The sequence below is a fragment of the Schistocerca cancellata genome, chromosome 1, assembly GCF_023864275.1.
Source record: "Schistocerca cancellata isolate TAMUIC-IGC-003103 chromosome 1, iqSchCanc2.1, whole genome shotgun sequence".
NCBI classification, from domain to species: Eukaryota; Metazoa; Arthropoda; class Insecta; order Orthoptera; family Acrididae; genus Schistocerca; species Schistocerca cancellata.
Window position 1 is genome coordinate 1,278,449,380 of NC_064626.1, and position 14,088 is coordinate 1,278,463,467.

General features: G+C 41.1%; 1 protein-coding gene across 1 annotated transcript in view; it reads left to right on the top strand.

Moving 5' to 3' along the window:
- The first annotated feature begins 8,790 nt into the window (after positions 1–8,790).
- The window catches only part of LOC126146627 (kelch-like protein 10), a 139,226-nt gene continuing 133,928 nt past the window's right edge, over positions 8,791–14,088 (top strand). Inside the window, exon 1 of the mRNA XM_049915637.1 lies at positions 8,791–9,447. Within this exon, the coding sequence (XP_049771594.1) occupies positions 8,791–9,447 (657 nt within the window). The remainder of the gene's footprint in view (positions 9,448–14,088) is intronic.

A 14,088-nucleotide genomic window follows, 5' to 3' on the forward strand; every position in this document is an offset into this window, starting at 1 on the left:
CGACCTTAATGACAGTGAAAAATTAAACCGCGTGTACCTAATGGAAATTTGGGAAAAAGCAATCGTCACCGAAGTTAATTTGTCGGTAAAGAGGGAGGAAAGGGTTACATCTAAATGAAAGGAAAAATGCAAATGAAACTGGTGGAAATTAATTTTAAAAAGAGGTAAAGTTAATAAAGAAAGTAAATGTGCGGCCGTTACGTTAACAATTAACTAGCAGTAATTAGAAATTTGAGATTTGGGAGAAATTACGGTCGCCAGTCCTATGGACAATTACTATAGTAACTGAAGAAGAAAGGTTATTACACATATAATTAGTACTAGAAGCGTGGCAACTGAAGGTTGACACGTGTAGTGTGATAACTGAAAGTTTGTCAGAAGTAATAAATTTCGCTACACTCTGACTTAATTTAGCAAAATATTTAATAAAACCAGAAAATTGAAAGTTAATTTAGTGACTGGAGTTAATAGTGAGCTTTCTTTCTGAAGCACAGCGAAATTCAGTAAAATACGGTGTCTTGGATTACCTCAACAATCATTTCAAAAGCTACTTGAATCTACGCAATTTAGAAATAAGAGATTTAACTTTGAACTTGAATTAAATGATTCTGAACAATTAACACTAGTAAAATTTAGTACGTACCAAGCTGAGCTGCAGTCACAGGTAAGCTAAAATACGGTAACAAAACTTGCACTCTTAATTTGTGCTAGTGTAATCTAAATATTGTAGCCAGCTATGAATACCTTAATTGAAATTTGAAATTAAAGCAGTGAAATAGGATATTACTTTAATGCTGGCGTTTGAATTTCAATGACACTCGGGTTCATTCCGGAAAAGGAAGGGACCCTGCTTGGTAATGCAATTGGGACAATGAGCAACAAAGGTTCATGCTACGTTGCTGTAATTTTGTGATTTGAACAGTTTGAAATTCTGAGGTCTGCCATACAGTTCTAGAACTTTACGTGCGTCCAGTCTTCCTTGTTGGTTGATTGAAGGTTTGAAGCCGTCGATCGAGGAGGTGGCGACAGTCACTCATTGTCGCCCGTCGCTGTTGCAGAAGCTGGATGTTGGCGCGCCTTCTTCTCGACACGGTCACCAGACGAAACGGGCTCTTGATGTGCGCCAGCTAATGCTTCCCGTCCGCGACACCGTGTCAGAAACCATCATAGCAAGTCGAGCGCAATTACATGCTGCCAAACCCCGAAAGCGCGGCAACTCGCGGGAGCGTCACACAACACACCTGCTCCACTGCCCTACTCGAGCCAGACTCTCCCTCTGCCCGCGCTCCACGCGACAGAGTTAACACTACCAAAGATCCTAAACACTTTTGTTCTCCACACGACCTATCGATGTATTCGTTCGATAGCATAGTTTTCCCTAGGCCAGACCCAGCATATAAATACAAATAATATTCACAAAACGAATCAACATAAATGCATAAATATATATATATATATATATATATATATATATATATATATATATATATATATATATATATATATACAAACAGTAAAACAATTACAATATATAAAGACACAAATGTCATATCTTCAGGTCACAAAATAAGGAAAAATCTATAGTACAATAGATGGAAATAGAAGGATAATCATTTCCGGCGTTACAAGCCCACCCACCACGGAAACATGGTACCACATTGTATGAAAAAAATCGGTTTTTAATTATCCTGAGGCCAAAAACCGCACAAAAAGCAAAATGACATCCGTTTCTGATTGTCGTGAGACTGGTACAAGACATGTTCGGTATGCTGTCTTTGTCACAGGTTGAAATCACGAAACACCGTGCTCCACAACAGATTGGAGGGTCTCCGGTGTCATGTTCGGAATGCGTTGCGCCGTACGTGCCTTCAATTCAGCTACGTTCGTAATTGGAGCACTGAACACATCTCTGAGATAGCTGCACAGCCAACAGTCACGTGGATTAAGATCAGGTGATCTGGGCGGCCAAGCTGTAGGGAAATGACGGTAGATAGTTCTGGCATTTTTCTCACACCTCCATTCTGTTATAGATGATGATAATGCACTGCTTGTATTACTCATAAATACGATGTGAAGGTCCTTCAGACGTGCATGCACGGCCAGACCCAAACTTCCATATGTCGTCAACAATGTGTCTACAATCGCACTGTGAGTTAACGAGCATTTCGCTCTCATTTAAATATATGGCCGAAAGAGTCAGCCTACAGGAATTGTGAAACGAGCCCTATCGTCCAAGACCGTGTGCCACAAAGGGCGCAGATTCGCCACGAGATGGGGAAACCTCACAGCCGTCTATTGTCTATTGAGGCCTAAGCGCTGTAGTGTGCGATCGGCCATAAAGGGAAATGTTTATGGACACTATTTAATATTGTAGTAATGCATCGAATGAGGCCACAGTAATTTTAATCTACGATCCTTCATAAATTTTCATTGTGATCCCAATAAAACTTGAATATTGATCGTATGTATAATAGTTTAGGATTTACTGTTAAAGTGAATTTCACAAGTTTTGTAACGAAGACCTGAATGCTAAAATCTGAACGCTTTAGTCGATCTTAACGATCGTCATTTGATATAGAAGCGCGTCATTAAAGTGACAAATGTTGTAAATATCAACTCTGTAACTTTATTTGTTTAAAAGATATAGTAAATTTAAATTATCAGTATTTTCATTTAAGCATCAGATCATCATTTCCTCCACACAAAACACATTGAACGATAAATGCGTGACACCTTATTGAATCACTGGGTAACAGAATATTTGTTGTAAAATTTGAAGGAAATTGTATTGGTTTTATGTAAAAGAATTTAACAATGGGTATTATTGTTACTTTATTTAGGACGTGAAAGTGGTCAAGCATTGATTATTTAAATATGTTAAAATGTAAAATGATGTAGAATAAGCTGTAGCCAAACAGATGGACGGCTTCAGGAAAGGGAACTGCACTAGTCAGTTGAGCGAGGATGTTCGGCCCGCGGGACGCGCGGCTGGGGACGAGCAGAGGGACAGAGCGCCGGTGCAGACACAGAACAACAAGAAATGAGAAACGCTACTCCCGTGTTAAAAGAGGGAAACACAGGCCGATAGCAGCGCCTCTAGTGGTATGGAGATGAACTAAAAAAGGATAAACATTGTGGGTTGCATCCCTCCTAGCTTATGTACACTGTTTTTTTTTTCTTTTCTTCTAGGAATATTTGTAGTCCAATTTAGCTGCAACAATTTTATTTAGCTTCAGCTATTTAAGCCACAAGCTTGTTTCGACTTACTGCCAGTTTCAAGTGTTGCATCTAGTTTCTAGGACGCACAAAACATCCTGGAGCTCTTATATGTTGATAGAAATCAGTATAAGTGCGTCAGTTTACAAGTCTATTCTTGACGTTTGCGTCTTACAGTCGCTGCTTCTATGATCTTTTTTTGAGCAGCAACTGCCAGGCGCGAACGTCAAGAATAAACTTGCAAACTGTCGCACTTATATTGATTTCTATCAACATATAAGAGCTCCAGGATGTTTTGTGCGTCACAAAAACTTTAAACTGACAGTAAGTCGAAACATGCTTGTAGTCTGAATAACTGCACAAGCTAAATAAAAATTGTTGCAGCTAAACTGAACCACAAATATTCCTGAATAATGTCATACTTTGGCATCTTCCAAGCTGTGGGGTCAATGGAGAAAAAACACTGTTATTAAGAGAATAATCGGCAGTTAAGGAGGTTCAATTAAAAAATCTTTATCACTATGTTAATTAATGAAGAATTCTAAAATGTGTATGTTTCAGAACTATTATTTCCGACTAATTGCCCAGGAAACTTGCACCTTGACCATTAATTCTTAAAAAATGTTCCTACATCTAACCACTGTAAATTCTTCAACAGAAAAAAGAAGACATAAATATTAAGTACCAAAAATAGGAAAGGTGGATGAAAACAGTGAACTGAAAACAAAACTTACTTTTTATTTCTGAATCACACAGTAAAAATTTCAATATGCACAGCAGTTTCACCTGATTCACTACTGATATTAGCAATTTCACAAGGAACGCCTGTCACATGTTTTGGAAACTCGCCCCTGTTTAGCCTATGCCTAGTTTTATTCATCAAATCTTCCTCAAAAAATGATCTTCACAAACAAAATAAGTAGCACAATTCACATCAGGTGACAGTTCACAAACACTTTTCCATTTCAGAAGAAATTCTTGAAGTTATTTTGGAAACCTGTAAAAATGCTTGTTGCTAACTTCCTCCGTTGAACCGACGTAATATCCAGACAAACAGCCGGGGAATTTACAGGCGTATTTCAACGTCAATTTGTCGGGTTGAATATTCTGAAGAAACATAAAATTCCTCATCAAATAAAACTACGACTGACATGTCAAAGTTATTTAAGTAAGCAAACTTAAATCACACAGCTTCATTCACGATAGAAGAGAATACAGTTCATGTATAGGCTACGAGGTTATTTACTGAGAATTAAATGTCTTACCTTAGGATTAATTGCGGACAATTTTTCAGCAGGAAATCTCTTCAATTCCACGGTGAACTTTATGAAATTTAAAGTAAAAATCTGTTTATAATGGACATGAGTAGTACGTAAATATGAAACATATACAAAGACGACTGTAACCGTAGACTTCAGTACAGAGCAAGACGACATAATATCAACAACCACCATTAGACAGTTCTCGTTGATCAATTCCTACTTAATTCGACCACTAGCGCCTCTAGTGGTCTGGAAGGAACTACCTGGCTTGTTGCCTCTTCTCCCATATAGCTTTCATCTCCGTGGCTGCAGACACGAATGCGGTCTGTTCGGCTGGAGACACCAAAGGGTACAGTACGGGTGGAGACGCGAAAGCGGACAGTCGGTCTTCAGGCAGTTAGGAAGTGAAACGACTTGGAAAATTTCACGTTGTGTGGTATCGCGGGTGAGTGGTGAGCACTCTTTAACTTTTCGCGTAGATAACCTGTAATTCGCGATGAGATTGTGAATGATCGAACTGTGTCAAATGCATACGCGCTCGAGCGTAATAGTAATTCTAAATACGACCACTTTCGTTATTAGCTTGGTTTCTGAATAAACATTATTCTAACCGAATCGGAACTGTGTAGCCTACATCATTTATGGTTCGTTAATTTAGTTCCCGATATTATTATTACTGTTATTATATGTTATATTAACTTTGTATTTCGAAAATTTGCCATCAGCCAGACAGTTTAACCAAAGAGTCACAAGTGTCTAATTTAAGGCGTGTAATTTAAGGCGTGTTGTCTTGGATGGAGAGTCATCGTTTAACGTAGAAGTAATTTCGGGTGTGCCCAGGGAAGTGTGTTGGGACCCTTGCTGGTCTTATTTGATGTTAATGACCTTGTAGGCAGTAGTAATAGTAAAATCAGGCTTTTTGCAGATGATGCAGTTATTTATAATGAAGTACTATCGGAAATGAGCTGCATAATATTCAGTGAGATCTTGATTAGATTTCAACGTCGAGCAGAGATTGGCAATTTGCTGCAAATGTTCAGAAATATAAAATTTTGCTCTTCAAAAAAAAGAAAAAACGTAAAATCCTATGGCTATAATATCAATGAGTCACTCTTGGAATCGGCCAACTCATATAAATACCTGGGTGTAACACTTTGTAGGGATATGAAATGGAACGATCACATAGATTCTGTGGCGATTATTTGTAGAATACTGGGGAACTGCAATCAGTCTACAAAGGAGATTGCTTACAGATCACTAGTGCGACCGATTCTAGAACATTGCTCAAGTGTTTGGGATACGTACGAAATATGATTAACAGTGCTTATTGAACGTATACAGACAAGGGCAGCACGAATGGTCACAAGGTTATTTAATCTGTGGAAGAGTGTCACGCAGATACTGAAGGAACTGAACTGGCAGACCATCCCGAGAAAGTCTATTAACAAACTTTCAATAACCGACTTTAAATGATGACTCTAGGGGTATATTACAGCCCCGTAAGTATCGCCCATTTAGGTATCGTGAGGATAAGATTAGAATAATTACTGCACGCTCAGAGGCATTCAAACGACCATTCTTCTCCCGCGCTCCATACGTGAATCGAACAGGAATAAACCCTAATAACTGGTACAATGGGACGCACCCTCCGCCATGCACCTTACAGTGGTTTGCAGAGTATAGATGCAGATGTAGATGTAGAACTCCATTAGGCATAAAGTTTCTTACCTGGAATATCGGCATATCGCTCGCAAAAGACCGCACCACTCCTGGCTAGATGAATGGTCTCGGACTTTACAACAACACAGGATGTGCTAATCTCGTATGTGGGTGAAAGCCCATTGCGGAATCCCAGGCAGTGATAAAGCAGATCAAATGGCAAAGCAGGTTGCAAGCAACGAGACACCACTAGACATAAAGCTTCCCTGAACGGAATACGGACAACTTATTCGAAAAAAAGCTTTCGAATCCTGCCAGCAAGAACAGAGGCAGTCCTCACGTCACAAAGGAAGAGACTTGTGAGCAAATACAACCACGAATTCCGAAATGATTTTACTTTGAGATAGTTTGTGGACCCCGACAAGCGACATTCTCATTAAGCAGAGTAAGGCTGAATCATGGGACATTTACAGAACATTTATACTGACTGCATAAACCAAATATATGCTCCTAATTGTAATGACAAGAACCTTGTACTGTATCAATGCAGGAAATATAGTGAGGCGAGGAACAAGTTCTTAGCATTTGTTATCAATAATAATATCCGGCAAATAGTGACAGTCAAGTCCTTGCTGTATGAACTCAACGCTAAAACTTACGCGGAGACAGTCGAATTTATATTTAATGGACAGATAAGGATATAAAAGTTGATAGTAAACCACAGTAAAAGTGAAGCTACGCCAAAAGAAGTGGATTTGGAATGAGCAAAGTCATTATTGTTACTCAGTGATGCCTGAATGGCGTCTAGCCTAAGGCCGGTATTACACTATCAAATTTCTTTGTCCAATATCTTTGTCCAATATCTTTGTCAAAGATTTTTGATAGTGTAATAGGGATCTTTGACAAATGTCGTCCAATATTTGATCAAATCTAGGGCCTCGCTGTATATTTGATCAAAGAAACCGCTTGTCTTCTGTTCACTGAATGTGACATGTTACCATATGGAGCGCTAGCATCGCTGCAGCGTTCTGTCGTCTGTAGTGTTTTTATAACCATTGCCGGTAAATACAATTGGTGTGTGCCGACAACTACAAAATTAATAAAGATGTCTGAAGCTGATGAGGCGCTTTACAACGTGAGGCACCCTGAATACAAAAATAGATTAAGAAGATTGGAGACCTGTCCAGAACTGACCTGACCTGACCTGACCTAACCTAACCTAACATAACATAACCTTCTCCTGTAGCAAGGAATCGGAGTGTTACAGCGAGCCTGTCTTCTGAAGATGTCGCAGTTCTTAAGTGAATATTGTGCTTTGTGATATGAGGATACACTTCATTGAGCACATACAGAAATGTATGCTCATCCATTCTTAAGTAATTGATGTACGACTTGACGTCTTCCACTGTAAGCTCACGTAACAAGTTTTGTTGAATGCTTTTATCGTGTCGCCGTAAAACCCACGGCTTCACCCAGATTAGATTAGTTTTTCGTTCCATAGATCCGTGCGGAGGAGATCCTCGTTGATGTGGAACATGTCGATTTTTTTAAGCTGAAATAACAATACTAATAGTATGAATAAATACAATACACCATTTGTTTCTATTAAAAATTTCGCCAATGGATTAGAAAGAGTTGGCTAGTAGTAAGTTTTTCAGGCTCCTTTTAAACTGATCTTTATTTCTAACTAAATTTTTTATGTTTCCTGGCAAATTACTGAAGATGAGTGTTCCTGAGTAGTGGACCCCTTTTTGAACTGAGTTGTTTGTTGGAAAAAGAGATATATTATTTTCGACAAATTTCATTAAGAAGTAAATATACTGAGAGGCAGTAGTTAGTATATCCAGTTCTTTGAAGAGGTTTCTGTAGGACGTCCGTGAATTTACTCCACAAATAATACGTATTACACGCTTTTGGACTCTGAAAACTTTTGTTTCACTTCAAGATTTACCCCAAAATAATATCCCATATGACATTATGGAATGAAAGTAGGCAAAGTATGCAAGCTTTTTCATTTTTATGTTGCCTATGTCTGCTAACACTCGAATTGCAAATACAGATTTGTTAAGGCGTTTCTGCAGTTCTGTGGTGTGCTCCTCCCAACTGAATTTATTATCAAGTTGTAATCCCAGGACTTTAAGACTGTCAACCTCGTATGTACGGTTCCATTTTTCCCCCACTTCTTTTCCGCATGTGCACACAATGCAATTGGGGTACGTACAACTGCTGCGGTTAATAACAAGTTGTTGTCAGCCATCTTGAACTTTGACGAAAACTTTGATGACAGTGTAATACCCCTTCTAGGGCTACGTCAAAGATCTTTGTCCAATATATTGGACGGAATATTGGATCACATCTTTGATCAAATCTTTGACAAAGAAATTTGATAGTGTAATACCGGCCAAAGTAAAAAAAGAAAATAAGTTATTAATTATCTTTGACAATAAACAGCTGGTGGCGTATGACATCGTAAATAGACGTTCCTGTTGAAAGTGCACTGCTCGAATGGACAAAACCTGCAGTGGTTTTCTATAAGCAGCAGCAGTGAGCAGTGGAACGAGATATGAGCCGACTAACGGATTTTTTGGAGAACTTTCGCGAGGCTCGCATTCCGTTCCCCGAAGCATGGAACGAACTTCACCTGCAGGACGTGATGTGCGACGGAGTAATTCGCAGCAGCGACGGCTGTACTTTTCCCGTACACCGTATTATAGTGTGCTCGGCCGCAGAAAAAATTAGTCAGTTATTCATCAGAGAAACAGATTCTGGCGTCAAAGAAGTGGTCGAAGTTAGCTTTCCCGTACCGGCCAATATCGTGAAATTACTTTTGGAATATATTTACACCGGTACATGTACGCTTACCGTGTCGAAAGCGAGAAGTCTTTTAAAAGTCGCTCATCAGTACGATGTGGACGAACTCGTCCGCGATTGTTGCCGCTTCCTGAGAGAAGAAATGAGTGCTGGAAACTGCGTAGATACTCTGAAAGCTGCTGCCGACCTGCACCTCGTTTCGCTCGAACGTCAGGCACTGAGATTCATATGCTACAACTTCCTGGAAGTTGTAGAATCAGCCACTGCCATATGGACGCTGGGCCCTGACACGATGTACGAGATTTTGTCTTCCGACCAGCTGAACGTCGGCCACGAGAAGGCGGTGCTGGACGCTGCCATACGGTGGGCGGAACACGACCCCGAGAACAGGGTCGCCCCCCTGCAGAACCTCATTACGCTATGCCCTCGGTACGGACTGCTCGACCCGCAGGAGTTTGACGACATCGTTCTCAACAACGAATACCTGCGCCGAAGTGAAGTAAGTGATCCATACTGCGTTTCCTCTAGTTTTTGCAACTCCCCTGTTGCCTTACGGAGTTATCCTTTAGGACAGTGGAGTAATCGTAAATAAACCGCTGTGGTGTTGACTGCAATATAGTCAGTCGGCTATCACCAGTGGCGCAAGCAACATGGCGGTTACAGTGTACGTACAATGTCGACTCACACCCACCCACCTCCCCAGGAGTCGGAACTCCCGCACCCATTAGAAGATACAGATGCTTCAGTAGCTGATAAGTGTTTTTTGGCTTTTAAAAAAAAAATCTCACGAGATAGAATAAACTGATAATACTTTATGTTAGTAATAGCGGAGACGAAGTAAACAGCACATCTACAATTTGTATCCCGTGTTCCACTTAGGGTTTACTGAAGCGGAGGATACATCGTTCAGGTGAAGAACAGGACAGTAATGCTAGTGAAAACGAAGAAATCGCCTTACGACAAACTCGTATTCCGGACTGTACTTAAGCAACACACTTCGAATGAGTTTTTAATTTGTATCGGGTTTCATTTGCGGTTTAGTGAAGCAGGGGATACATAGTTCAAGTGAACAACAGGACAGCAATGCTAGTTGAAACTAAGAAATCGACTACGCTGAACTTGTATCCCGTACTGCACTTAAGCAAAACAGTTCGAAAGACTTTCGAGATACAACTGACATACATGTAACGTGATGTATTCTTTGCTAGTAATTTCATTCATTTCTTTCCATTGTATTTTGCGGAGAAATACTAAGATACAAACACGCGATATCGTTAACGTGAAAATACTATTGGCCCTTACATATGTGAAATAAAGTTTATCTCTCTCGCATTCCTTTGTTTCTCAACATTCTCCTCAGCTCTTTCATCTTTGTAATACATGCTCTCTAGCGACTTGTGACGTCTTTGTTCAAAGCCGACGGGTTGTATCCCCTGCTACACTAGACCCAACTGTTGACATCCAACGAGCATGTCGTCCTCCATTTTTTTCGCTTCGTAAATGAAGTTTGCTGGTATTTTGTTTCACTCGTAGGAATTTAAATTTTGATAGTATACCTCGTACGGATAACGTAAGTTATGAGGTAGGTCCGGCGGGATAACTGAAAAATGTTTTGAGATTTTTGACTTTGACTGAAGATAATTAATAGCTTGCTGGTAATTTCCAAGAATATTTGCCTATCGAAGTCGCGGGATCCACACGATACATATCGAACATGCGACTGTAAATCGATCGTGCAACCCTGGCAGCGGACGTTATGAGTATGTTTACGGTTGTCACTACAGCAACGACAAAAGAAGAGCGTTACAAAAGTACTTGTAATTACAAAGGGGACAACTTACCTTAGTCGTAGTCGGTGTTGTCATGTGAAAGTCCATGTGATGTGTATGCTACAGGAACAATGCCCTTTTTGCCTTAGCCTGGGTAAACTCTGCCAATTTCACGCAAAAATATCGATAGAGTGTCACATACGTTAACTTTTCCCTGCAAACGCAAGTTGTGGAAATAGAGGTACTGAAACAAGTATAGTTCGTGTCTTTGTCCTCGACGCCCTTCTCTTTTGATGGAGGACTTCACAGATTTCCATAGCCGCTTAATTTTCTGCGTGTTCACACTGGGGTCATCCGAAGACACCAACTCTACAGAGTGGTTGACGAACTCGTAGTCGAATCCTTTTGCTTTAAGTGTCTTACAGGGCTGAAATCCGTCTGTAATGACTTTGCTACCAGGCAGTATGAAGCGCTTTATCAGACGCACTTAAGTGACCTTGTCTCTGGACAATATTGTTAAAACGAAACACTTCCGGGGTCTCTCGTTCTATTCCACCAAATACCCAAATATGATCGATTTCACTCTTTGAAGGTCGTCCTCTCTGGTTCTTCCTTCTTGCTATGTGAGATTCGTCCACTTCAACAACTTTACTAGGTCCACCAGTAGAGTACACTGTCGTTCATCGCTACCACATAACACACTTCTCTGCAAAACCCGAAATAGTCGGTAGTAGCAGATAAGTCGGTTTCCGATGCTCTTGCTTGCAAGGTTTAATCTCGAATCCAGCAAGATAGAACAATTACGCTAGTCTGGATGGTTAATTTGGATGAATCGGACCATGTATTCCTCCTGATACTCGTTCGTTTTCCGCACTGTCCACAATGAAATTGTAACGGTATTACAGCATTGAAACTCTTCTTACAAAGTTTTACACACTTCGCACCACCACAGTCTACACAGTCCCTCCTTTCCTTGTCCGATAGTACTCCACATTTGCGACAAAAAGTGAAACGATTTTCTACGCTGGATAAGCATGGAATTAGATTTTCCCATGTGAGAGAATCCGCCGAGGAAACGTCAAGAACAGACATCCCACGTAGTACCGATATAAATCGTCTGGGTTTCTCTAGCGACTCACAAATAATTCGCGGACGTATATAATTTAGAGCAACTAAGCGAACGACGGAAAACAGATAAAATTGACAATCACAAATAATTGATCATAAAGTCCGCCACCAGAGCCGCATGATCGATTTACAATCGCACCTGTCATATGTATCGTGTGGACTCCGTGACATCAATAGGCAATCATTCTTGGAAATTACCTTGCTAAATACAATTAGTTATTTTCGGAATTTTAGACATAATAGGCCTGAAATACAAAATCTGTTCTTGGCTTCACTAACCTGTTGATTCCAGGTGATTTCATAATAAGTTTGCATTTACCCCATGTGTTCACATTTACCCCATTAGGTAAGGAGTAAAAGGAAACTGCAACCTCAAAGTGTAGACTGGGTACGGATTTGCTAACAGGGGTAGCTGTAAACTAACTCTGTTCTACGGCTTACAGCGATTTCCCTGAATGATCTGGACAGTGTTTACAATTACCCAACCATCACGTAATCAAATTCCAAAATGAGCACTTTTAAAAGAATTTATTAAACTTGCAAAATAAGGAATTTTTGAAATGAATTTATCAAATAACCTCAAAATAGACTGCATTGCCTTAGCATTCTACCAAAAAACCACAGTCTGCCACCTGCTTTACCGACGACTGAACCTACGTAATCGTCCCGTATCATATCTTTACATGTTACACTCGGAGACGTATTTGTAAGAGTTGGACGTTTCCACTGTGATTCACTGATATTGCAGTCGTAAGATGCTCTGTTTTCTCATTTTGTGAAGTGCACAGTTTTACATTTATGAAAGTTGAAAGCAGGTTGCCAGTCTTTGCACCACTTTGGAATCTGACTGAATATTTGTGAAGCTCCTTCAGGCAGTACGTCATTAGAGACAACCGCATCATCTGCGAAAAGAGTGAGCTTACTATTAACACTGTCTGCGAGGTCGTTAATATAGAACATGAACAGCAAGGTTTTGAACACCCTTCCCTGGGCCACACGGGAAGTTACTTTTACATTTGTCTCTGTCTCTCCATCCCCACAAAGAAATCCTCAATTCAGTCACAAATCTTGCTCGATGTCCCGTGTGATCGTAGTTTTGATTGTCAGCTTATGTGTGGTACCGAGTCAAATGCCTTACAAAAGTCAAGAAACACTGAATCTCTCAAGAAACACTGTATCTACCCGAGTGCCTTCATCCTTGGCTTTCAGGATGTCTTGTGAGGAGAGAGCGAGTTGTGTTTCAAATGCTCGAAGTTTTCGGAAAACGTCCTGGTTCACATGGTAGAGGACATTCTGTTCGAGATACATTATTAAATGGTTCAAATGGCTCTGAGCACTATGGGACTTAACTTCTGAGGTCATCAGTCCCCTAGAACTTAGAATTACTTAAACCTAACTAACCTAAGGACACCACACACATCCATGCCCAAGGCAGGATTCGAACCTGCGACCGTAGCGGTCGCGCGGTTCCAGACTATAACGCCTAGAACCGCTCGGCCACTCCGGCAGGCGATACATTATTACGTTTGAGCTCAGAGTATATTCTAAGGTTGTACAACAAATGAATGTAGTTTTGTGAATCATTTCTACTGTCCTCCTTGTACACGGATACTACAAACGCCTTATGGTCACTCACAATAGTTTCGATGTAGGCGTCCTCAATGAGGTCATTTTTTTTAAAATCCTATTAGATCTGATATACACTCCTGGAAATGGAATAAAGAACACATTGACACCGGTGTGTCAGACCCACCATACTTGCTCCGGACACTGCGAGAGGGCTGTACAAGCAATGATCACACGCACGGCACAGCGGACACATCAGGAACCGCGGTGTTGGCCGTCGAATGGCGTTAGCTGCGCAGCATTTGTGCACCGCCGCCGTCAGTGTCAGCCAGTTTGCCGTGGCATACGGAGCTCCATCGCAGTCTTTAACACTGGTAGCATGCCGCGACAGCGTGGACGTGAACCGTATGTGCAGTTGACGGACTTTGAGCGAGGGCGTATAGTGGGCATGCGGGAGGCCGGGTGGACGTACCGCCGAATTGCTCAACACGTGGGGCGTGAGGTCTCCACAGTACATCGATGTTGTCGCCAGTGGTCGGCGGAAGGTGCACGTGCCCGTCGACCTGGGACCGGACCGCAGCGACGCACGGATGCACGCCAAGACCGTAGGATCCTATGCAGTGCCGTAGGGGACCGCACCGCCACTTCCCCGCAAATTAGGGACACTGTTGCTCCTG